Source organism: Carcharhinus amblyrhynchos, chromosome 6, assembly GCF_965287045.1.
Source record: "Carcharhinus amblyrhynchos chromosome 6, sCarAmb.v2.hapA, whole genome shotgun sequence".
NCBI lineage: Eukaryota > Metazoa > Chordata > Chondrichthyes > Carcharhiniformes > Carcharhinidae > Carcharhinus > Carcharhinus amblyrhynchos.
Window position 1 is genome coordinate 16,547,667 of NC_137329.1, and position 25,889 is coordinate 16,573,555.

The 25,889-nt window shown below is 40.7% G+C and overlaps 1 protein-coding gene across 16 annotated transcripts in view; it reads left to right on the forward strand.

The window, feature by feature from the left end:
- ppfia1 (PTPRF interacting protein alpha 1) overlaps window positions 1-25,889 on the forward strand; it is a 155,271-nt gene that overhangs the window by 123,619 nt on the left and 5,763 nt on the right. For 4 of the 16 annotated variants that reach the window (XM_080189934.1, XM_080189942.1, XM_080189935.1 and 1 more), the window contains 10 exons: window positions 1,934-2,015; window positions 3,271-3,471; window positions 6,597-6,659; window positions 7,659-7,685; window positions 8,052-8,227; window positions 8,846-8,943; window positions 12,546-12,721; window positions 20,502-20,570; window positions 20,801-20,966; window positions 25,070-25,134. In XM_080189934.1, the coding sequence (XP_080046060.1) occupies window positions 1,934-2,015; window positions 3,271-3,471; window positions 6,597-6,659; window positions 7,659-7,685; window positions 8,052-8,227; window positions 8,846-8,943; window positions 12,546-12,721; window positions 20,502-20,570; window positions 20,801-20,966; window positions 25,070-25,128 (1,117 nt within the window). In that variant the 3' untranslated portion in view covers window positions 25,129-25,134. Of the gene's footprint in view, window positions 1-1,933; window positions 2,016-3,270; window positions 3,472-6,596; window positions 6,660-7,658; window positions 7,686-8,051; window positions 8,228-8,845; window positions 8,944-12,545; window positions 12,722-20,501; window positions 20,571-20,800; window positions 20,967-22,448; window positions 22,546-25,069; window positions 25,135-25,889 lie in introns of all 16 variants that reach the window. The other 12 variants (XM_080189938.1, XM_080189943.1, XM_080189940.1 and 9 more) reach the window with 5 other exon arrangements.

Here is a 25,889-nt window from a genome sequence, read left to right on the forward strand (position 1 = left end):
AAGCCTAGTTTATTCAGCCTCTCCTTATAGCTCAACTCCAGTATCAGCCTAGTAAACCTCCTCTGCACTCCCTCCAAGGCAAAAATATCCTTGCGTAAGTGCGGCGACCAAAACTGCACACAGTACTCCAGCTGCAGCCTCACCAATGCCCTATACAGCTGCAGCAAGACCTCCCTACTTTTATATTCAATCCCCCTCGCTATGAAGGCCAGCATCCCATTAGCCTTCCTGACCACCTGCAGGCTGGGTTTTTGCAACTCATGCACAAGGACCCCGAGGCCCCTCTGCACCGTCGCCTGCTGCAGTTTTTCTCCATGTAAGTAATAGTCCTTCCTACCATTATTCCTACCAAAGTGGACCACCTCGCACTTGCCAACATTAAATTCCATTTGCCATTTCCTGGCCCATTCGCCCAGCCTATCTAGATCCTTCTGCAGACTCTCCACACCCTCCGCGCAATTTGCCGTTCCACCAATCTTGGTGTCATCAGCAAATTTCGACACCATACACTCGGTTCCCTCCTCCAGATCATCTATATAAATGGTAAATAGCTGAGGCCCCAGCACCGACCCCTGGGGCACTCCACTAGTCACCAACCGCCAATCCGAATAGCACCCATTGACCCCCCCACTCTCTGCCTCCTATTTGACAACCAATCCTCTATCCACGCTAACACCCTACCCCCAACTCCATGCCCCCTTACCTTCTGCAGTAACCTCTTGTGAGGTACCTTGTCAAACGTGAAGACTGAGTTTTCATTGCTAAACCTAGCTTGATCAATTTGAGCAGTACAGATTCTTGTACTCAATATTGAAATTAATCTTGCCCACAATTGAAAAATTTGATCTGTTTTGACTTTCAACTGAGCTGTCAGCTCCATGTCCATTCCATCATCAGGATCACTGCTTTACACCACTGGACTATTATCTACCTCAATCTTACACAATTGAAATCCTATCCCATGTTGTTTTCATGTTGAGGATCAATTTTTCAAATGCTATTCTTGTGCCTCTTCATATTTTTAACCTCCCCAAAAACATCCAGTTAGTCTACTGTTCCGCAACTTGGAAATGTGCATGATTTATCCACTCGCATCACCTTGATATTACTAAGCTCCTATGCTCCAAAGCAAATCAGTACTTCCTCCAAGATTCTTGATTTCAAAATGCTCCATAACTTTGTCCTTTCTGATGACTGAAATCTATAACAATATCCAGCGCAATCTATGCTGCTCCTCCTCTTGGATTATTGCCCCCTTATCTTTTTTAAACAAATCTTCCAACCACGTCTGCCTCCTGGACTGCTGCCTTAAATCTTTCTGAAATTGAGCCTGAGTCTCTGCTTTAAAGTGCCTCATACAAGCATCACGTTTTCCAGTCTACACAATTCCACATCCAATCTTCTGTTTCTGCCCGCTATATCTCCCTTTTCTCTCACTCCATGTCCACTCCAGCCCCCATCTCTCTCTAAACTGAGCTTTTATTATCCATAAATGTAAGTTGAAGTTAAAGGGATGTGGAACTTTTTGTACCTGATGAAAACCGGAGTAACTGGAACTCTTTGGAAATGGAAATACCATTTGGTATATGGTAGTGTGAATATAATGGTGTTTTTCTGTGTGGCGCTTCACTTAACCAACACTTCTTGCATAAAGGAATGAGTCTTCTATCTTCACTAACTGTCCTTTAGCGTTTTAAAAAAAACACCTGCTCATGCTTTCCCATAAATATTTCATATTGCAAATTTTTATTGATCTAACCATCTTTATCTGCATGGGCAACTAAACTCTTAAATTGTTCTCTAAATGCCTTAAGACTGCAAGACTGTTTATTTTGAGTTGGATGTATAAGGTGAAAATTAATAATGTTTTTAAAGTTTTGTTTTTGTATAACTTTTGAACTGATTTGAAGTTAATATGAGGTTTGTGCTTTAGGACCGAGTTATTGGAAGAAGCACGAAGGCAAGGTCTACCCTTTGCACTATGGGATGGGCCCACTGTAGTTGTATGGCTGGAGGTGAGGTTACAAATTTTAAATTGAAGGGTAACTGTTTTAAAAGAAAATGCAGCTTATTGTGTTTTTACGTAATCCTGGTTAGTCTCCTGTAGCATAACCAAGCATGGTTTTCGGTTGAAGCAGAACAAGATGATGGGTGTAATTGGTATATTCGTAAGTCGGTCCCTATTTTGATCTTGATTTATGGAACATTATTTTATATTCCAACTAATAGTTGAATTAAAAAAACAAGGCAATTGGTAATGAAGAGGTGGTTTGGGCAGAGCCTGGTGAATCTGCAGTACAGTAAAGGCTAAAGGCAAACTGATGTGCTGCAGTGCCAGTACTGGCAAAAGTATGTAATTACAACGTTGCAAAGTTCCTAGAATTATACAATGCAGGAGGTGGTCATTCAGCCTGATCTGCCTATGCCAATTATTTGAAGCAACTAGCTTATTCAGTTAGTCCTATTCTCCTGTCTTTTTTCTGTTTCAAGTACATATATAATCCCCTTTTGACAGTTACTATTGAATCAGTTTGCAGCAATTTTTCAGACAGTGCACTCCAGATCCTCATCTGCTGCAAAAAAAATTCTCAAACTTAAACAATTTCTGTTACAATTGTAGGCATAGAAATTTTTATCTGGGGGGGTGGGGTGTGTTTTAAACAGTGACAGTAGACCACAAATATAAGGAGACGGTGGAAGTAATGATTAAATTTCCGAGGGGGTTGATGGAAATCGGTTTTATACTACTGAGTTTTAATCTCCATTGACTTCAACAGAGTTTTTTTAACATATATATTCATTCATGGGATGTGGGTGCCATTGGCTGGATTAGCATTTGTTGCCCATCCCCAAGGATATTTAAGAGTCAACCTTGCTGTGGGTCTGGTCACATGTAGGCCAGACCAGATAAGAATGGAAGGACATTAGTGAACCAGATGGGTTGTATGACAGTTGACAGCAGTTTCATGGTCATCATTAGACTTTTAATTCCAGATTTTTATTGGAATCAAATTTCACCATCTGTTGTAGTGGGATTCAAACCCGGGTCCCCAGAGCTTTATCCTGGGTCTCGGAATTACTAATCCAGTGATGATAATCGCTATGCCACTGCCTCCCCCCTGCGTTAACGTTGGTTAGAATGTAAAAATGTTCTAAGCAATCTTATGGGTTTCCAGTTCAAGTGAATTAGGTTGAAATTGTTAAATTGTTACTTTATAAAATAATTTGTCCTACCAGGAACATTTTATTGATTTGGTGTTTTGCTTCCAGCTTTGGGTTGGGATGCCAGCGTGGTATGTAGCAGCATGTCGAGCCAATGTAAAAAGTGGTGCTATTATGTCAGCCTTATCCGACACTGAAATACAGCGAGAAATTGGCATCAGTAATCCTCTGCACAGGTTAAAATTACGATTGGCTATCCAGGAGATGGTATCGCTAACCAGTCCTTCAGCACCTCCAACATCTCGAACGGTAGGAACAATTCTTGCTTCTCTATGAAAATACCAAAGCTATATGTGGAAGCAAACTGTTGGAAAAGATTAAATTACTAATTTCAGCTGTGTCACATGTTTTGAAATTATGTATTTTCTGTTCCGAGTCTGTAACTACATACTGTGGAAGTAGTTTGATAAACTAAGTGGCATGATCATCGTTATTGCAGATTCATTAATTAAATTTAGATTTCCCCCAACTGCCATGCTGGGATTTGAATTTGTATCTTGAAATTAGTCCAACCTCTGGTTACTTGAGGAATATTATTACTATGTTTCCCAATAATTCACTTAACTCCCAAAGCATTTCTACAAGGCACAACTCGAGAGTGGGATGGAATACTCTCCATTTGCCTAGCTGATTGCAGCTCCAATAACACTCAAAGCTAGAAATTATCCAGGACTAGGCAACCCTTGATTGGCACTGTATTCATCACTATAAACTTTAATCCCATTCACCAGTGGCAGCAATGTATACCATCAGTAAGATACATTACAGCAACTTGTTGAGGTTCTTTCGACAGCATCTTCCAAACCCGTAATCTCTACAGCCCAGCAGAACAAGGGCAGCAGATACATGGGAGTACCACCAACTGCAAGCTCCCCTCCAAGGCACATGCCAGTCTGACTTGGATCTGTGTTGCCACTCCTAAACTGTCACTGGATTAAAATCCTGAGACACTCCCTAACAAAATTGTGGATGGACTGCAGTGTTTCAGAAAGGTGGCTCACCATCACATGGGTGGTCAAAGAACAATACAGCACAGGAAACAGGCCCTTTGGCCCTCCAAGCCTGCGCCACTCATGCTTCCAACTAGACTATTCATTTGTATCCCTCCATTCCCAGTCTGTTCATGTGGCTATCCAGATAAGTCTTAAATGATCCCATCGTGTCCACGTCTACCACCTTGCTTGGCAGTGCATTCCAGGCCCCCACCACCCTCTGTGTAAAATACGCCCCATGACATCTGTGTTAAACCTTGCCCCCCTCACCTTGAACCTGTGATTCCTTGTGTTCGTCACCTCTGACCTGGGAAAAAGTTTCCCACTGTTCACCCTATCAATGAACATAAGAACATAAGAGATAGGAGCAGGAGTAGGCCATCTAGCCCCTCGAGCCTGCCCCGCCATTCAATAAGATCATGGCTGATCTGTCGTGTCTCAATTCCACATTCCCACCCTCTCCCCATAACCCTTAATCCCCTTGCCTATCAAAAACCTATCAACCCGCGTCTTAAATATATTTAGCAAGGCAGCCTCCACCACTTCAACGGGCAGAGAATTCCAGAGATTCACCACCCTTTGAGTGAAGAAGTTCCTCCTCAACTGTTCTAAACCGCCCCCCCTTTATCTTGAGGCTGTGCCCTCTAGTCCTACTGTCCTTTCTGAGCAGGAAGAGCCTCTCCACCTCTATCCTATCCATCCCATTCATCATCTTATATGTCTCAATGAGATTTCCCCTCATTCTTCTAAACTCTAACGAGTACAAGCCTAGTTTATTCAGCCTCTCCTCATAGTTTAACCCCCTGAACTCCGATATCAGCCTAGTAAACCACCTCTGCACTCCCTCCAAGGCCAAAATATCCTTGCGTAAGTGCGGCGACCAAAACTGCACACAGTACTCCAGCTGTGGCCTCACCAGTGCCCTGTACAGTTGCAGCAAGACCTCCTACTTTTATATTCAATCCCCCTCGCTATGAAGGCCAGCATCCCATTCGCCTTCCTGACCACCTGCAGGCTGGGTTTTTGCGACTCAGGCACAAGGACCCCGAGGTCCCTCTGCACCGTCGCATGCTGCAGTTTTTCGCCATGTAAGTAATAGTCCTTCCTACCATTATTCCTACCAAAGTGGACAACTTCACACTTGCCAACATTAAATTCCATTTGCCAGTTCCTGGCCCATTCGCCCAGCCTATCTAGATCCTTCTGCAGACTCTCCACACTCTATGCCCTTCATAATTTTATACACCTCTATTAGATCGCCCCTCATCCTCTGTCTTTCCAGGGAGAACAACCCCAGTTTACCCAATCTCTCCTCGTAGCCAAGACCCTCCATACCAGGCAACACCCTGGTAAACATTTTCTGAACTCTCTCCAAAGCGTCCATGTCCTTCTGGTAGTGTGGCGACCAGAACTGGACTCAGTATTCCAAATGTGGCCTAACCAATGTTCTGTATAGCTGCAACACCATACGCCAACTTTTATACTCTATGCCCCATCTTATAAAGGCAAGCATGTCATATGCTGCCTTCACCACCACCTCCACCTTCGTTGCTACCTTTAAGGATCAGTGGACCTGCACACCCAGGTCCCTCTGTGCGTCTATCTCCTGATGGTTCTGCCATTTACCGTATAGCTCCCCCCCTACATTAGTTCTACCAAAATGCATCACTTTGCATTTATCTGGGTTAAATTCCATCTGCCATTTCTCTTCCCAATTTTCCAGCCTATCTATATCCTGCTGTATTCTCTGACAGTGTTCACCGCTATCCGCAAGTCCAGCCATCTTTGTGTCATCCGCAGACTTACTGATCACACCAGTTACACTTTCTTCCAAATCAATAAGATAAATATATATAATAAATATGTGTGTGTGTACATATATAGATAAATGTATATAAAATTTATGTATAAATGTATTTATATAAATATATATATTATATAGTTGAGGTCACCTCAACTTTTTATTGCGACGTTTAAACCATGGCAACCATAATGTAAAGTTGTCAGCAACATCTGCACCCTGTGAAGAAAAGAAAGAGGAGAGATTGTATACTTGGAAATGTTTTGAGCTGAAGGCAATAAAATGCAAATGTTATAATGCATATTAATCTTAAGTAGAGTATTAGAGTTATTAAGATGACATCCGTTCCAATACCTGCACTGATTGGGAATGTCACCCTGTAGCCACAAAGCTAGATTTTAGTAGCCATTTAAATAATAATCTTGCAGCTAAGCTGCTCTGCTACCCTTTTGAGGAGCTGTTGTTTGAGCTTAAGCTAGCTTCCATAAACATACTGTTGCTTAATGATCTGCCACCTTTCCTCTTTATTACTGCTTTCCTGTCATTGGATTTTATTGGGTGTCTGTGGGTCATGTGATTAGTCCACTGGAAATGTCTGGTTAACACATGAAGAAATGGAAACTCTTGCTGCTACACCGCAAACGGTTAGTTCCACGCCTTAGTAGCTTCTGCTCATGATCCTTTCTCCTGTATCTTGTGTTTTCCAGTCTTGTCACTGTTTTTATATATATTCAGTTGTAATTATTTGAGAAATGTTATAATTTCAGTTGAAATTTAAAGTGGATGGATGCACACAAAAATGATTTTCATTACCATATGTTATTTTAGACTCTTTACTATGTAAAGGGTGCGACTTTCAATGTTAATGTAAGTGTAACTGAACACCCTTTCTATCAAATATACAGGAAGAATTGGGGGGGTTGTTTCTTGACCAAAATGGCCTACTTCCATTCTGATTATTTGAACAAATATGACTTGCATCATGCGGAGCTTAACAGAACGATGACTATTTTCAGAGCATTCCACAATACAGTGAAATAGCTAAATGCTTTATGTTTACGATATCTTAATAGACAGAAATAGCTTAAATTTTGAAATCAGGTTGGTATCCAAACAAATTGCTGTGGTTAAATAACAGGTATATACTATAGAATACTGACTTAGGATCTTTGTCAAGTACAATGAAATTGAGGCTTTGCTAATCTCTGGAGTTAAATGAATATTCCACTATTATCCAGTGTCATGAATTTTGGTATGCAAGAGAAAAATCTTTACCTGCGTTTGGAAAATAAATCAAAGGACTGTTGTTCTTTTCTCATGAATCATGGGTATAAACTAATGGTATGCTTGCATAGAAAGGTTGTTGTAAAATCCATGTCCGTCAAATACATTACTTCCATATATCTTCTAACAGTCTCCTCATGTATGACTACTTGTTTGATTATAGATTTTTTTTCCTATTCTATAAAATGATCGCAGCTTGTTAAATTTATGCTTAATTAACCTGTGCTTGGAATTTCAGATTGCTGGTTTGTGTTGCATCCATTAGTAATACTGGCTGTGTGAGCATACTAAACCAATATACCATTATTAACTATCTGACCCATGTTTTCCCCATGCTTTTCTAACCGCTTTAACAACAGGATGATGAAGAGGGCAGCTGGGCCCAGGTGGGCTTTTTAACAATATATGATTTTCTATACCTGATAGTATCTCCCCTTTTATTTACGTCTGTTCTTATGTTGAAGTATTTCTCAAAAGGCAGTAATTTACTCTTAATATTTCCTGAAAATTTAGTTTTGCACTTCAGTAACAGTAATCTGTTTTAAGACTGAGTTATGCTTATGTCAGTATAAATAGCTAATAATCTCTTGGGGTTGTCCCATGCTCCATTTCATGCTGTCATTAAGGAGTAGAAAACCTGCTAACCCTGACCCCCTCGGCTTAATAATCACATCACTAAAGAGTAGCAATGTGTCTTGGCACTTGAGCTAGATTCTCTGGTAAAACTTTTGATTTTCTTTTGGGCAACTAAGACTTTAGCATACGGGGACATGAATCATGAATGGATCGGCAATGAGTGGCTTCCTAGCTTGGGCTTGCCTCAGTACCGCAGCTACTTTATGGAATGTCTGGTCGATGCTCGAATGCTGGACCATTTGACAAAAAAAGATCTTCGGGGGCAACTTAAAATGGTCGATAGCTTTCACAGGTAAATTTCTGGCTCATTCATTCATTCATTGTACTTTTTGGACATACTGGTAGTTTATACATAATTGAAAACAACTCTCAGGAAAGTATCATTGGAGCTTTTTTTGTTTTAAGTACAGTTTGAACTAGAAAAATGGATTTTGATTGGGCCAGGATTGAAGAAGTGCCTTTTCTCTTGTTTGTGTTGGAATTCAGCCAATATTCATTTTAAAACCAGCAGATTAGGTCATTGCTATTTTAACACTTCTGACATGTTTCAGCAGTAATGTAGATTTCTTGTCACTTCATAAAGATTAATCGAATAGCATGAAAAATTAAATTGAAAGGTGATACTTGACCTGATTCGAAAAATCAAAGACAATGAAATGTTGAAGTGAAACTTCAAGTCATGAAGTTTTTTTAACTACAGGATAATAAAGTATCAAAAATTAAATGAAAAGATGTACTTTCATTTAAGGACATAAAAAATTAAACCAGAGGAATGAAAATTGGAAAATAATTATCAGCAAAATAAACCTAATAAAGAATGATGAAAAATTGGAGGTAAATGTGAAAGCTTCAGAACGCTTGTTACCCTCCAGGTAGTCTTTTGCCCAAATGTGTATTTTGTTTTAAACAGAAAGAGCCTACATTGTGGAATAATGGCTTTAAAAAGATTAAATTATGATCGGAAGGAACTGGAAAGGAGGCGTGAAGAAGGCCAACATGATATTAGAGGTATTTATTGTATTTAACTCTTGACCTGCTTTGGGTATAATCTCAATTCTTGGACAAACAGTGACCATTCCAGTTCAGTGCCAAGGTTCCACTGCGATTCAACAGTCTTAATCTTTGTTTTCAGGGCTTGAAACAGATTTTTAATTAACCACAACCCAGTGTTTTCAGTTTGGCTCCCTCCAAATGGATTGTGAAGCCCAGACAGAAGAAAGCCTGCAAGGAAAGGGTTCAACATTAATTATAAAGTAAAACAAAATTAACATATAAAATCTTTAAAAAGACATCCTACACTTATGTTTCACCACTTGTACCCCTGTACTGTCTTGGTATTTATTGTCAGACAGCTACTTTACAATTTCTTTGTTAAGCATTGGAAAATTGGCAAACTGGATCTGTCACATTTGACTCCATATTTTATAAATATATAAAAAAGGAAGAGGCTGGCTAGGGTGAACGTTGGTCCCTTAGAGGATGAGAAGGGGGACTTAGTGGTAGGGGATGGGGATATGGCTGAGGTCCTGAATAACTTTTTTGTTCCTGTCTTCACGGAGGAGGACGTGAATAATTTGCCGGGTGTTAGAGATGGAAAGGTGGTAGGACTGGAGGGTCTTAATGACATTACTGTTACTAGAGAGGAGGTGCTCGACAGACTGGAGGGACTGATTGTGGACAAGTCGCCAGGACCGGATGGAGTGCATCCGAGGGTTCTGAAAGAAATGGTGGAGGTGATAGTGGATGCCTTGGTGGTTATTTTCCAGACGTCGCTGGATTCCGGGGAAGTGCCGGAAGATTGGAAAGCGGCTAATGTTACGCCGTTGTTTAAGGAGGGTGCCAGGCAAAAGGCAGGGAATTATAGGCCGGTTAGTTTAACGCCTGTTGTAGGTAAAATGTTAGAATCCGTCATCAAGGAGGAAATAGCGAGGCATCTTGAGAGGAATTGCTTGATAGAGCAGACGCAGCACGGTTTCATTAAAGGGAAGTTGTGTCTGACAAATTTACTGGAGTTCTATGAGGATGTGTCTAGGGCGGTGGATAGAGGAGAGCCGGTGGACGTGGTCTTTCTGGATTTTCAGAAGGCGTTTGACAAGGTACCTCACAGGAGGTTATTGCAGAAGGTCAGGGGACGTGGAGTTGGGGGTAGGGTGTTAGCGTGGATAGAGGATTGGTTGTCAAATAGGAGGCAGAGAGTGGGGGTCAATGGGTGCTATTCGGATTGGCGGATGGTGACTAGTGGAGTGCCTCAGGGGTCGGTGCTGGGGCCTCAGCTATTTACCATTTATATAGATGATCTGGAGGAGGGAACCGAGTGTAGGGTGTCAAAATTTGCTGATGACACCAAGATTGGAGGAAAGGCAAATTGCGCGGAGGGTGTGGAGAGTCTACAGAAGGATCTAGATAGGCTGGGCGAATGGGCCAGGAAATGGCAAATGGAATTTAATGTTGGCAAGTGTGAGGTGGTCCACTTTGGTAGGAATAATGGTAGGAAGGATTATTACTTACAGGGTGAAAAACTGCAGCAGGCAACGGTGCAGAGGGACCTTGGGGTCCTCGTGCATGAGTCACAAAAACCCAGCTTGCAGGTGCAGCAGGTGGTCAGGAAGGCGAATGGGATGCTGGCCTTCATAGCGAGGGGGATTGAATATAAAAGTAGGGAGGTCTTGCTGCGGCTGTATAGGGCATTGGTGAGGCTGCAGCTGGAGTACTGTGTGCAGTTTTGGGCGCCGTACTTACGCAAGGATATTTTGGCCTTGGAGGGAGTGCAGAGGAGGTTTACCAGGCTGATGCCGGGGTTGAGCTATGAGGAGAGGCTGAATAAACTAGGCTTGTACTCGTTAGAGTTTAGAAGAATGAGGGGAGATCTCATTGAGACGTATAAGATGATGAATGGGATGGATAGGATAGAGGTGGAGAGACTCTTCCCGCTCAGAAAGGATAGTAGGACTAGGGGGCACAGCCTCAAGATAATGGGGGGGCGGTTTAGAACGGAGTTGAGGAGGAACTTCTTCACTCAAAGGGTGGTGAATCTGTGGAATTCCCCGCCTGTTGAAGTGGTGGAGGCTACCTCGCTAAATATTTTTAAGACGCGGGTTGATGGGTTTTTGATAGAGAGGGGATTAAGGGTTATGGGGAGAGGGCGGGAAAGTGGAACTGAGCCACGACAGATCAGCCATGATCTTATTGAATGGCGGGGCAGGCTCGAAGGGCTAGATGGCCTACTCCTGCTCCTATTTCTTATCTTTTTATGTCCATAAGAAGTCTCTCAACACCAGGTAAAGTCCAACAGATATACTTGGTAGCAAAAGCCACTTGTTTTCGGAGCGCTTGCTGCTCCTTCTTCAGGTGAGTAGGAGTTCTGTTGACAAACAGAGTATATAAAGACACAAACTCAATTTACAAAATAATGGTTGGGATGCAAGTCTTTACAGGTAATCAAGTCTCAAAGGTGGAGAGAGGACTAAGCACAGTTAATGCTCTCTCCGCTCAGTGTCTGTACCTTTGAGACTTGATTACCTGTAAAGACTCGCATTCCAACCATTATTTTGTAAATTGAGTTTGTGTCTTTATATGCCCTTTCTGTGAACAGAACTCCCACTCACTTGATGAAGGAGCAGCAAGTGCTCCGAAAGCTAGTGGCTTTTGCTACCAAATAAACCTGTTGGACTTTAACCTGGTGTTGTGAGACTACTTACTGTGTTTATCCCAGTCCAACACTGGCACCTCCACGTTTGACTCCAGCCATGGTACCAATTTTGTTCCCCTCCCCAGGCACTCTTTCAGATTGAACCAGGCAATTTGCAACCTAAAAATCCCATTTCAATACTAAGATCTTTTAATTCTGTTTCCTCCCACTTTCCTCCCAATTCTACCAAATCTCCCTACTACCTGAGCCCCTCTGATGCTGGAGTGTTGACAGACTTGTCTGTTTCTCTGCTCCCAACTTCCTCAAACTGCAGCTCATTCAAACATCTGCCCTGATCCTAACTCTCACCAAGTTCCACTCATCAGTTACCTGGCTGACCAAGATTGGCTCTTGTTGTTCCAATTTAAAATTCTCAGCATTGTGCTTAAATTCTTCCCCATCTGTCTAACCTCTTTCAAGCTTATAATATCTTCTCTGACCATGGTGTCTCATGCATTCACCAACACCCACGCTTCTGCCATCAGTTGTCTAGGTTTCATGCTTCTGCATTTTCTCTTGCAAAAGTTATTCACCTCTTAATTATAACTTCTATTTTAGGAACCTTAAGACCCACCTGTTTTATTACTTCTCCTATTATCTCCTCCTTTGGCTTCACATCCATTTTTGTTTGATTACCCTTTCGGAAGGCATCTTTCAGCATTAAAGGCACTGCACAACACAGGCGGAATGGCCTGTTGTGCTGTATCTTTCTTTGATTCTGCAAGCGCATAATCAATCATAATCATACTTATGTAGTATATCTTGAGTATTTTTCAATTCTTAATGACCCCCAGGGCTTAAAAATCAACTCAATTTGTTTGTTTAGGTTGTTTAACTATCTTATACATCTGTAAACTGTTAAAAGTATGTACGATGACTTATGTTCCCTCTGATAATTCTGTTCTTTGTACTGTTTTTTCAGATGTTATGGTGTGGACTAATGAGCGTGTGATACGCTGGGTCCAGTCAATTGGACTTAAGGAATATGCAAATAATCTTGTAGAAATTGGAGTTCATGGTGGACTAATTGCCCTAGATGAACTTTTTGATTACAATGCACTAGCTCTTTTGTTACAGATACCAACGCAGAATACACAGGTGGGCAGTTTCCTTTTAAATTAGACATCTAATATTTGAAGTCTTTATTTCAATTGCAGTGTTATACTTGGATTTGAAAGTTGCGTTTTCGTGTTTATCGCACAGGTTTTTATGGTATGACATGTTGGGTCTTGATACAATTGCATTTTTGCCAATGTTTTTATATTAAGTTCACTGTAGAAGACACCAATAACATCCCAGAAATAATTGCCAATCAAGAAAAGGCGGGGGAAATTTGAAACCATTACAATTATCAGGGAAAGGGTATTGAGAAATGTATTAGAGCTAAATGCATTTGAACTAAAGTCCCCAGATTCTGATAGACCTCATCCTAGTGTCTTAAAAGAAGTAGCTAGTGAGGTGGTGGATACATTGATTTTAAATTTTCAAAGTTTCTCACATTCTGGATAGATCCAGTCAGATTGGAAAGCAGTCAATGTAACACCTCTATTTAAAAAAAGGAGAGACACAGCAGGAAACTACAGGCTGGTTAACCCTGCATCTGTTGTAGGGGAACTGCTCGAATGTATTATAAAGGAGGCTAAAGCAGGGCAATTGGCCAATATCAGTGCAATTGGGCAGAATCAGTGTGGTTTTCTGAAAAGGAAATTGTATTTGGCTTATTTATTAGAGGTCTTTGAGGAACTAACAAGCACTGTGGCTGAAGAGGAGCGTGTGGATGTGGTGCACTTGGATTTTCAGAAGGCATCAAAGGATACCCCACCAAATAGAAATTCATGCTGTAGGAAGTGAAGTACTAGCATAGGATAGAGATTGGGAACCAAGAGTATGGAAAAATTTTCAGGATGGAAAAATATAACGAGTGGCATGCCACAGGGATCAGTGCTAGATTTCAATTATTTATTATTTCTGAGATTTCCAAACTACGGTCCACGGGCCGCATCCGGCCTGCAGCGTGCCGCATCTGGATCGGAGTTTGGAGACCGCTGATCTACATCAACTACTTGGATGGTCCATGCTGATGACACAAAAATAGATAGTATAGTAAGTTGTGAGAAGGACATGAGTCCACAGAGAGTGAGTTTCTATGTGAATGGAGGGAAAATATGCAGGTGGAGTGTATTGTGGATAAATGCTGTTCACTTAAACAGGAAAAATAAAAAAGAATGTATTATTTCAGTGGAGAAGGATTGCAGAACACTGCAGTGCAGAGAGACCTAATTGTTCTGGTCACAGTCTGCAGGTGCAGCAAGTGATTAGGACGGCAAATGGAATGTTGTCATTTGTGCCAGAGGAATGGAATATAAAAGTACGAAAATTTTGCTACAGTTGTACAGGGCATTGGTGAGATTGTACTGTGTATGGATTTGGTCGTCTCATTTAAGAAAGGACATCACTGCTTTCGAAGTAGTTCAGAGAAGATTCACTCGTCTTATTCCTCCGATGAAGGGGTTATTTTATGAGCAGAGTTGGACCTATACCCTAAGATCTTGAAAAGAATGCGGAAAGGATGTTTTATTTTGGGGGAGAGACATGGGGACACGATGTAAAAATAAAGTGTTTCCTATTTAAGTCAGATGAGAAGAAATTCTTTGAGGGTCATGAGTGTGTGCAATTCCCTTGCCAAGAGTGGTGGAGGCAGCATTATTGAATATTTTGGAGGTAGAGTTAGAATTTTTGCTAACAAGGGAGACAAAGGGTATAGGAGGTAAATAGAAAAGTGGAGTTTAGGCCACAAGCAGATGAGCCATGATTTTATCAAATGGCGGAGCAGGCTTGAAGGTTGAATGGCCAACTCCTGCTCCTAATTCGTATTTTCATGTGAAGGATTCTAAAAATAATAGCTTTTGCCAGCAAAGAATTGGTGCATTATATCCTCCAGTGTGCTGAATGGATCTGTCACTGAGGGCACCCCCCTCATTGGCAGTCTACATCACCACAGTCTTAACAAGTGACTTGTAGCTTTTGTTTTTGATTATTTCTTTGCAGCCAAGTTTATATTGATGGTGGGGGAGGAATGTGGAGGAGGGGAGTCAGCCAGTCAGTTATCTGGAAAAGAGCAAACTGTTCATAGTTCTGAGCAGAAGCCCTTTTATGGAACTCTGTAAAACAGTGTTCTGGCAAAAGCTGGTCTCTACTTCTGTGTTTGCTGGCCTACTTTTTGTTTCCATTGTACTTGCTGCCTAGTGTTTCAGTTTTCAGTTTAGTACCCTGCATTTGCTGACTTCCTCCTGATTTCTTTTTCTTTGGATGGGTCTTTCACCATACTTGCCTGCCCATTGTTTAGTATTTTTAATAAATTTCAATTTCCTCACTGACGTGGCATTTTGTGTCATTCAACAATTCCTTTTTGTTTATGTGGAATATGGACTGTTCAGAACACTAAAGCCCTGTGATTAGACTGTCAGGTTTTTCAGTCCTCCCCACCTCCACCATCCCCCACTAATCCCACTTTAAAACAAAACCGATGATTTCACATTGAGAAGGTTCTGCCTGAAATGTGAACCTGGTTTTTCTCTTCACAGACACTGCTGTACAATTACACAATTTTCATTTTTTGTACAAGATGCTTTTTTTCAGGAAAACCCATCCTTTTAGAAACTACAGTCATGAAACCAAGATTGTGTGCGTTTGTTCTTGCACATCCCTCACTGCCTTCAGCCTACCTTTATTGACCGTGTTTTCAGGTGTGTAGACCCTGAACTCTGGAAATCTTGCTTTACTTTTCTCTGCTCCTTTAAGACCCTCCTTTAAACTTTGCTATTTGACTGACTGCTAATGTAAACTACATTCTGCACACTCTTGTTGCCTTCTGTATGCACGGTATGCTTTGTCTGTACAGCACGCAAGAAGCAATACTTTTCACTGTATGTTAATACATGTGACAAATCAAATCGAAGCTGGTGGGGGGAGGTTGCTCAGTTTTTTATTCATTCGTGGGACATGGGCGTCACTGGCTGGCCAGCATTTTTGGTGAGCTGCCTTCTTGAATCACTGCAGTCCACATGCTGTGGGTTGATTGACCCACAACATGTTACGGAGGGAATTCCAGAATTTGATCCAGCAACTGCGAAGGAACAGCGATACTTCTCCCAATCAGGATGGTGAGTGGCCTGGAGGGAGCTTGCAGATGGTGGCCTTCTCATTTATCTGCTGTCCTTTCCTTCTGGATGGAAGTGGTTGTGGGTTTGGAATGTGCTGTCTCAGAATCTTTGGTGAATTTCTGCAGTGCATTTTGTAGATGGTACAGACTACTGCTACTGAGTGTCAGTGGTGGAGGGAGTGGATGTTTGTCGATCTGGTGCCAATCAAGCAGATTTTGTATAATTGCATTCCTGTGAAGCACCTTGGGACATTTTCCTACACTATAAACCTAGGTTGTTGGGATGCCTGCACCACTTCTCTGCCAGTATATCTGGAGCTTTTCTCTTTGAGAATAATAACTGCAGTGCATAAGTGGGTTGCAGCTAAATATATGTGCAGCCTTTCCCAAAACTTTACATTATATTAGAAGTTTTTAAATTTTACAGTCACTAGTGAAAGTTTTATGGTTTCAATCTCTATGCATGTTTATTGAAAACAGAATTCAGTAATCAGTACTAAAATCAAGCATCTGGTGACATATCTTCTGGCCACATGCATTTATGTAGCTGCATACATGAACCCTTCAATACTTAATGAAGGATTTATGTCACATATGAATCAGTCAATCCATATTTGGATGGTAGATTTCTTTATAGCTGGCTTGGCCATCTTGCTCCTAGTCTGCCAACAAAAGTGAATCTTTACAGGAGGGAATGATAATTTGCTGCCTTAGCCATTAAAACATTTTGTTCCAATTCCATGTACTAAATCTCGTAGCTGATGTGTGAAATTAACTTGAGAAGTGTTGCATGGGGAGAGAGTACCATCTGCTGGCTGAGAAGTAGTGTTACAGGGCTAGATTTGTAAAACATTGCTGTAACAAAAGATATTCTCAAACCACCTATTTCCTTTAAAAATAATGGACATAAAACTTTGAGGGATTATTGTCTCTGCTAGATCATTGATATGTGTTTTATGGGTGAAACTATTTTGAGTGCTACTAAAAGAATTTCTCAGGAAATTAGGAGAACTGGCCAGTGATGTGATCTTCGAATTTCCTTTTTGCTCATTTTTAACCAGTTAACTTGAAATTTCCTATGCATCTAATCAGACAATGTCAGAGCATAAGGAACCAATGTAAGTTAACCATACTGAAGAAATGTCATCAAGCTGCCATGACATTTCGGATCTTGTTATCATTGATACAAATACCACAACTCAAGTGGATTATAGTAAATACAATTAAGTTGTATTTAAAAAGCCTTTGCTCAAAGTACTGCTGGCTCAATAAATTCAGCACCTGTAATGTTAAAAGTGGTCCAAAATCAAACCCAAGTGGTCTTCCACCTGACAATTAGTCTTTTCAGCCTGTTCTGCATTTTCAAGCCAACAGTTTTTAAAGATGCAAGAAGCTATTACCTCTACCTTTACTGATTCAGATTTCAATTCACAAATGCGGGGAGTGGGGGGGGGGGGGGTGGGGGGCGGAGGTAAGGTTGTAGATTAGCCTCTGTACCCGTGAGACAATTTTCACAGTTCAAAAGCCCATCAGAGCAATAGAAAAGCTTTTCTAGAATTTCTACTAATATTAGGCTTGTAATTTTTAAAACTGTTTCCTCCTCTTTCAGATCCCCCCACCCCCCTACTCTGTTTTTTTTTTGTACAGTTAGTTTTCAGCTGGTCTTTGAATGCTCATTGACTATCAAAAGTTAAACCCCTCCCTTTGCTGGCTGATATGCTGAATGATCATATTAAATCAATTGCACTGCACTGTAAATAGAAGGCATCATAGCTTAGTCAGGACCATGCAATTTACTTTTTTGTAAACAAATTTCTAAACATTGCCCCAGTGAATTTATTTCTCAAAACATTAATGAAGTACATTTTAAATATCTTCCAGGAAACTGTACTCTCATAACAACCAAGTGATTCTATTTTGTTTGCCAGTCAATTTGAAGAGATTGTAAATCTGAAATGAATTATGACTGTAGGAATATTGGTCATCACTGTCTTCCTCTCTAAGGGTGATTTGAAGGCGGCAGTTTCTTTATTGGCACTCGTGCTTTTCAGGGTCCAAAGAATGTGGTGTGAGTAAAATAAGTTAATTGCCCATGAAGTACATAATGAGCACAATAATTGAGGTATGCAGGAAGTCTATAGAAGAATATGGCACTGGGCCAGCAATGTTCACCAGGCTCCAGACATTTTATCTATTCCTTTAGTGAAAAGTTTCCTAAAGTGTATTGGTTTTTGAGAGAGAAAAAGATTATCCTTGACGTGACCGTAGTTTTCATGCCAGTGATGCATTTTGTTTGTAAATGAGGATTTTTAATACTCCCTGACTTTGTTTCTACTGGTTGTGGTGTATTGATTGTCTAAACTTTTCTACTTAAAATAAGCAATGATGGGCAACAATGGAGCATGCAGTTCTGGTCACCACGTTATCGAAGGGCTGTGATTGCATTGGAGAGGGTGCAGAGAAGATTTACCAGGATGCTGCTTGGGTTGGAAGGTCTGAGCTGAGGAGAGATTAGATACAACCAAGATCAAAGAAAATTACAACACAGGAACAGGCCCTTCGGCCCTCCAAGCCTGCACCAACCATGCTGCCTGTCCGAATTAAAACCCCTTACCCTTCCAGAAAAAACAAAGGAAATTACAAAGCAGGAACAGGCCCCGAAAGGCTGGAGCTGTTTTCGTTGAAACAGCGATAGTCGAGAGGACTCTTAGTGTACAAGATCATGAGGGGCATTGATAGGGTGGATAGGAAGGCACTTTTTACATTAGTAAAGAGGTTAATAACCAGCGGCATAGATTGAAGGTAGGAAATAGAAGGCTAAGAGGGGAATTGAGAAATGTTTTCACCAAGAGGGTGGTGGAAGTCTGGAACTCATAGCTTGAAAGGGTGCTTGAGTCAAAAACTCTTGTAACATTTAGAAGAAGTATTTAGATATTCACTTGTGCCTTCAGGCCTATGGGATTAATGCAGATCTTTGTTGACTGCCATGGACAGGTAGGCTCAGTGGCGGCCTCCTGTGCTGAAAATGTCCATGAATAATCTATGTAAGTAATTCTGTAGCACACAGTTTTGTCATTAAGCTTAAGCCTGTGTGGATATTTTTCTCCAGTTGACTCAGCTCATTTATTCCTGCTCTCCTTGTTTCTTATACTCTTTATTCCTTGTAGTTGGTACACAGGCTTTAAGGAACCAGGTGAGTTTGCTGCTGCAAAATTCCATGCCTTCAGTCTGCTATTGTAGCCACAATACTCATTGTATTGATTCAGCTAAGTTCTAGCAAATTGGGATTCCCAGAGTAGCATTGTTGAATTCAGTGGTGGTAATGCATCAGGAGTTGAATTAGAAACCAAGGACCAGGAATAGACTGTTTAGAGTTTTGAGCCTGTTCCAGTGTTCAGTGAGATCAATAATTCATTTACGGGATGTGGCTGTCACTGGCTAGGCCAGCATTTATTGCACATTCGTAGTTGCCTTTGGGAAGGTGGTGGTGAGCTGCCATCTTGAACTGCTGCAGTCCATGTGTCATAGGTATGCCCACAGTGCTGATAGTTAAAGTTGATTTATTCGTATCACATATTGGCTTACATAAACACTGCAATGAAGTTTCTGTAGAAATCTCCTAGTCAGCAAACTCTGGCGCCTGCTAGGGTACACTGAAGGAGAAGTTAGCATGGCCAATGCATGTAACCAGCACGTCTTTCAGACTGTGGGAGGAAACTGGAGCGCAAACTGACGCAGACACAGGCTGAATGTGCAGACTGCACAGACAGTGAGTCGGGAATTGAACACAGCTCCCTGGCACTGAAGCAACAGTGCTAACCACTGTGCCATCCATTAGGGAGGAAAGAAGTTTCAGGATTTTGATCGAGCGACAGTGAAGGAGCAATGAAATAGTTCCAAGTCAGGATGATGAGTAACTTGGAAGGGAATCTGCAGGTGGTGGTGTTCCGAGGTATCTGCTGTCCTTGTTCTTCCAATGGTAGCAGGTGTGGGGTTGGAAGGTGCACAGGACAGGACCCTTGGTGAATTCTATGAAAACCATTTGCAAAGAAATGCAAAGGTTCTGCCTTGTGGCAGAAACCTGTGATGAAGTATGAATATTTGAGTTCTTTGCCTCTTAAAAGGATGCAACTTAGAATTGATCCAAAAGAGAATTTTGAGAGCTTTAACTGTGCAGAACAGGCAAATATTTTTCTCTTATTGCTTCTTCCTTTTGGATCTAGACCTGTTTTGAGAAATCGTTTCTATTAGGTTTTGGAAGATGCTAAAGAGATGTCAGTTGTCTGTTCTGGTGTTGCTGCTGAAACAGCAGGCTTATGCTGAAAATGAAGTGCATTGCACAGGAGCAGACACTGGTTGGAATTGAACTTGCCACCTTACAAACAATGTAAAACGATTTCAATTGGATCTAAAGAGGTCAAAGGATATGGAGGAAGGGGGGAATCAGGATATTGAATTTGATGATCAACCATGATTAAAACAAATGGCGGAGCAGACTCAAAGCCGAATGGCATATCCTTCTATTTTCTATGTTTTCATAATCCCTTTAGAATTTGTTGTACCTCTGACTATTCTATGTCCATCACACACTCTTGAATTGCTTGGAACACTTTGTGTAATAATTTTCTTTACATTTGTACTGCAATTTGTATTGGGTTAATTTTACCAAAAGGCTTTTCAGTTTGCAATAAAAAGTAATAATGTTTATGTTTACAGGCACGCCAATCATTGGAGAGAGAATTTAACAACCTCTTGGCCCTTGGAACAGACCGAAGACTAGATGATGTAAGATTCAAAATTAACTTTTCCTTCACAGATTCTTGTGACCTCCTGATGCTTCTCCATTTATTTAATTTCCATACGCAGATAGGAAGTTAGTGACAAATCTGTTCAAAGAAACTTTAATGTTATTTTATGTTTGATTATGATTAGGAAATTTATGCCTCAAATGCTGTATTCAGGAACAGCTAACTAGAAATAGCTCTCTCAAATTTTATTTCCTTAAACTGTGAAAGGAGGATGAAAAGGGTTTCAGACGAGCACCTTCTTGGAGAAAGAAGTTCCGACCAAAAGATGTAAGGGGTATGACACCTGGATCAGCAGAGACGTTACCTGCTAATTTTAGAGTTACCTCAACAACATCTTCACCCTCCATGCAGCCAAAGAAGATGCAAGGAGATGGTATGTATTGATTTCTTATTGGGTGACACACATATTTGTATTACTATTTCAAAATTGCTGATGTGACCCTACAGTAAACTCCTAAACATTTTGATTGGCAGTTCTGCGTGCATAAGAATTCTTCTTGAGTTAGTTTTAGCAAATGCAGTTTAGCTGGGTTGCAAAATAAAATTTAAAACCAGTTTACTGCATGCATTGTCAGTAAGTGCAGCCAGACAGATTAAAATGCTGTCTTAACTGATTGAAGTATATTTTGTGTCTGAATTGTAGCCTGTTAAAAATAGTTTTGTGCTCTAGTGAAAGAACTGAAAATGTTGGCATTACTGATGTTTGAGAAAACCCTCAACGTACCTTTGAGAATAATTCATTTTGCTTTTGTTTTACGCTTCTTGACCTTGTAACTCCTTTTCATGATGCACAATTTCAACACTTACATTTTTAATTTCGTACTTTAAGTCATTGGTCAAGACTTATAATGGAGGGTGCCACCTAACTGGAAAAATATGGTTGATGTAAAGAATAAAGAAAATTACAGCACAGGAACAGGACCTTTGGCTGCATCAACTACGCTGCCCGACTGAACTAAAACCCCTTCCCTTCCAGGGGCCATATCCCTCTATTCTTATCCTATTCATGACTTTGTCAAGATGCCCCTTAAAAGTCACTATCGTATCTGCTTCCACTACCTCCCCCGACAGCGAAAATGTAGTCTCCAAAACAAAGTTTTGAAGTGTCAAATGACATGATGTGATACATACACTCTGTTTTCTTTCTAATTATTTTAATTGCAATCTAGGTGTCGTGTAGAATTTTGGAATAAAATCCACAGCTGAGGCAGTCAGACTTTATATTATCACAGGAATGCAACTGAAATATTTTCCATCCAGCCTGTAATTGAATTAATTGATGCAAGCTGGTGCGTAACTAGTATTACAAAAAGCCTCAGAGCTCTTGACGAAAGGAAGGGTAAAGTCAGCTACAGCCCCTGTTGCTAATCTCGATCAGGTGACCTACTACTGGAAAGTTTATATGCACAAGATTAAGCTCGGCTCTGATGCTACTTATTGTGGCTCAGTTGATAGCCCTTTCACATCCAAGTCAGTAGATTGTGGATTCAAAGTCTGATTCCAGAGACTTGAGTACATAATCCAGGCTAACCTTTCAGTGCAATACCGAAGCCATGCTGTTTCAGATGGGATGTTAAATCGAGACCCTGTTATCCTCCTCAGATGGTTTGGAAGATCATACGGCACTATTCAAAGAAGAGTAGAGGAGTTCAGCCTGCCGTTAATTTTTATCCCTTGCACAAAACTTAAGCCTGCTTATTTTCACATTGCTGTTTGTGGGAGCTTACTGTGCACAAATGTTTTCTACATTAGAACATTAGCTACACTTAAGAAATATTTAATTGGCTTTAAAGTGCTTTGAAGCGTCTTGTTATCAAAGCCACAACTTGAATGCAATTTATTTCTCTCATTATAGCTAACATTCTCTCCGGGCTTATGAAAAATGATCTGTTGGATAATGGACCAGAGGATGAACATTCTCTACAAAAGTGCCCCAGCATCAAGTAGAAAAGGCAGGGACATAAAAAACCTAGTTTATAATTTAGAGATGTTACATTTTCTCTTGGGTTTATCCTACAGTAGGTCCTTGATATATACAGATTGATATAGAAATTCACCATAATTTTAAGCCACCAGAGATGGTGTACAGTAAACATTATTAACAGATCAGCACCAAAATAGTCAATCTATTTTACACTACTAACTAACAAGATTATTTGCTTCTAGTCAGGTAAGCATTGTGATGTCTGCTCACAGGTTTTGCCTGCATCTGGTCTTCAGCAGTCATCTCTGTGCCTGAATTAATTATATAAATCAAACAACTCTGAATCTTTCAAACATTACTTGGAAAAATTACACCAGTTGTTGCCAGTGTATGTATGAATGGGAGTAAGGAGTTTGAGTAATGGTCAGACTAGAAAGATGAAAGAGTCATTGTACTATAAATCTTGTGGATCAAGTGCATTGAAATGAAGTAATGTCTTGTTTTTTTTAAGTTGTCTATTTTATAAGCTTTATTTTTAATTACAGAAATGTAAACCAAGAAAGAGGCCATTTTGGCCCTCATTCCAGACCCTCGAGCTCCACACTGCAGCTAATCTATTCTATTCCTTTGCAGCCCGGTGGCTAACAGCAAAATATTATGGGAAAAGTAGCCAATTTTACACAATGCAGTCTATGAAACAGCTTATTTTGGAAACCCATACTGTTTCTGTGGGTTTGGTTGGGGCCATCTATGACTACTACACCTGTTATTTGACTGCAGCAATGCTGTGGATAATAAAAACGGTCATATGGTTGTTGACGATGTCTTTCGTTTCTGGATTGTCAGACATATCCATGGGTCCAGTCCACAGTTTCCCAATTGTACAAATTCTTTCAGGATATGTTTCTGCGGATACTTCCAATGGAACCTCCGATACTTCTCCTATTTGTTGGATGCAGCAACTTACTGGGTCAAATGACAAATTATACTTCCTCATCAGGTCAGAGCCAAGAATATGCTCTGTTTCAGGGTGGTGAGACGATTGGATGGTAACAGACTAGGTTTGCTGGGTGGTAACAGACTAGGTTTGCAGGGTTAAACTTCAGGGGGCTAGGTTTGAATCCTGTTTATGAATGGTCAGTGAAACCACTTAAGATGGTTGTTTAATGTGCTAATGTGGGTCTATTCCACTGAATGTGTTAAGGGTGTTGCCCCCACACCCACAGTGTCCCATGAAAAATCAGCAGGGCAGCCTCTTGTCTTGCCTTCCACTGGAGGACATCCCACAGTATCCCATTTGACACTACACACTACACGTTGGAGAGGCTTGACACCATTGTGCACTCAGGGTTAAATCTGGGCACTGAAAATACAGGGAGTTGGGACAATCTGTCTTCGCAACTGGGGCCATATGGGTAGGGGTCTGCCCGTGTCCCCAAGGTCTTTCCAGTAGTGGAGGGGGGAAGTGATCTTGACCGGGTCCCTGATTTTGGGGAAGTAAGTGGTTCTTGGCACTGTCTAATGACCTGCTCAACTAGTTGTAACATTGGCTGATGGGTGTTTTGATTTTGGTTCCAGCCTCTGCCTGCTGGGATTGCATTATTTGTTAGTCATAATGAATTACAGGACTCAAATACTACCTGTTGTACGGTGAGGCTCCCTTCAACGGGTCATTGTCTCTAACTCCAGGCAGTTGTCTTACATGATGGTTGATCCTGCAGGTCTCCCTGCTGTGCCTGCTCACATTTTCTCCTCATCCAGTTTCTTTCAGCATCAAGAAAGTGCTTTTGCTACATAACAGATTACCGTTACCCATTTTCCTTGATGCCAGCTTACAACCTTGTTTTCTTTGAATATACCTTGCTTACAAAAGCAAGCTGTTTCACAAAGCCTGTGTTTAAGATTGGCTACATTTTCTATCATGCTTTGCTGTTAGCCAGCTGGTTATACATGTTTATCAGATCTTTCCTCTTAGCTTCACATATTTTCTGTGTTTCAATCTACCAACCACCAAAATATTGCGATGTTACTTTTACTAACAACCCTTTATGTGGAAGAGCTGTTTGTCTTTTCTGTGCTACATTCGCTAATTAGATCAAAAATATCACAATGATTGTGGTCCCTAAAGAGGTGATTTGATGCATTTATTTGTAATAATTGTAGGTTCAGTGGCCTTGGCTAAAAATGAAGTTGCATTTTGTGAGACCCGACACTGGACAGGGAATTTAAATGTAGCTCATCGCACAGTTTTCAGATTACACCTGGCTGTGTGCAGGCCTCACCAGCAATGCATGGAAAATTTACACACTAATACTTATTCAAATGCAACCTAAATTGGGTTCAGAATCTACAACTTTATAACATTAGCTGCCCTTTAACCTAAGGGAGAATATCTGCTCTGAGAAACCTGATCTGTATTGTGGAATTTAAAATCTCCATGGGTTTTGATCCATGAAAGCAGCTAAACATTTTTGCCTTGTGCATTTGAGAAGTGACTAATTTGTAACTAACAGCATGTTCTTTTGCATGCAATGTCTCTGTGCAAATTGCAGGCAATATTTCTGGAGAGCAAAGAATGGATTCTGCTACCGTACGAACTTATTCGTGTTAATATTGGGTAAGTATTCACACACTGCATCTCCCTGGCATGATCTTTGCATGACCACAAACAGAAGGTACCTTTCTCTAAAGATTCGGAAGAAAATAGATTGCATCTTCACAATGTTTTCTGTTTGTTTTAAAGCAGACTCCTGCTAGCTGCACTGAAGAAATTCAGGCCAGATGGCTATAAACAGGAAAAGTTGGGGACTACAGTTGTCCTTTTTAAAAAGTGAAATTTGGCTGTGAAGCTTCTTGTTCATTTATTACTGATTTGTTGTACATTTAGAATTTGAAAGCATTGTTGTTATCATAACCAAATTATTATACAAGTCATTCACCCATTAGAAGCTTTGGCTGTTGAACTGATGAAGGTGCATTTGGCAGTGAGTCTTGCTGTTTACACTTTTACGTTTTGATGTTTAACCTTCCTAAAGAAAATTTTTGAGAGGATGTTTGTGAACGATGGAAGATGCCTGATTTGAGTTCCTTTTAGCATTGCAGTCTTCGCAGCCACAAGATCTGGCAGAATAGATTCAAGTGGCTTACTCCTGTTCCTATTTTAGATTCCTATTAGATCAGACCTGAAATACCATGAGCAGTTCTGAGCATCACACCTTCAGGAGGATATATTGGCCTGAGAGTGAGTGCTGCGTAGATTTACCAGAATGATGTAAAAATAGAATGCAGCAGATGCTGCATAACTGATATAAAAACAAAAAATGCTGGAAATACTCAGGTCAGGCAGCTTTACAACAGTTGTACATTTCTTTC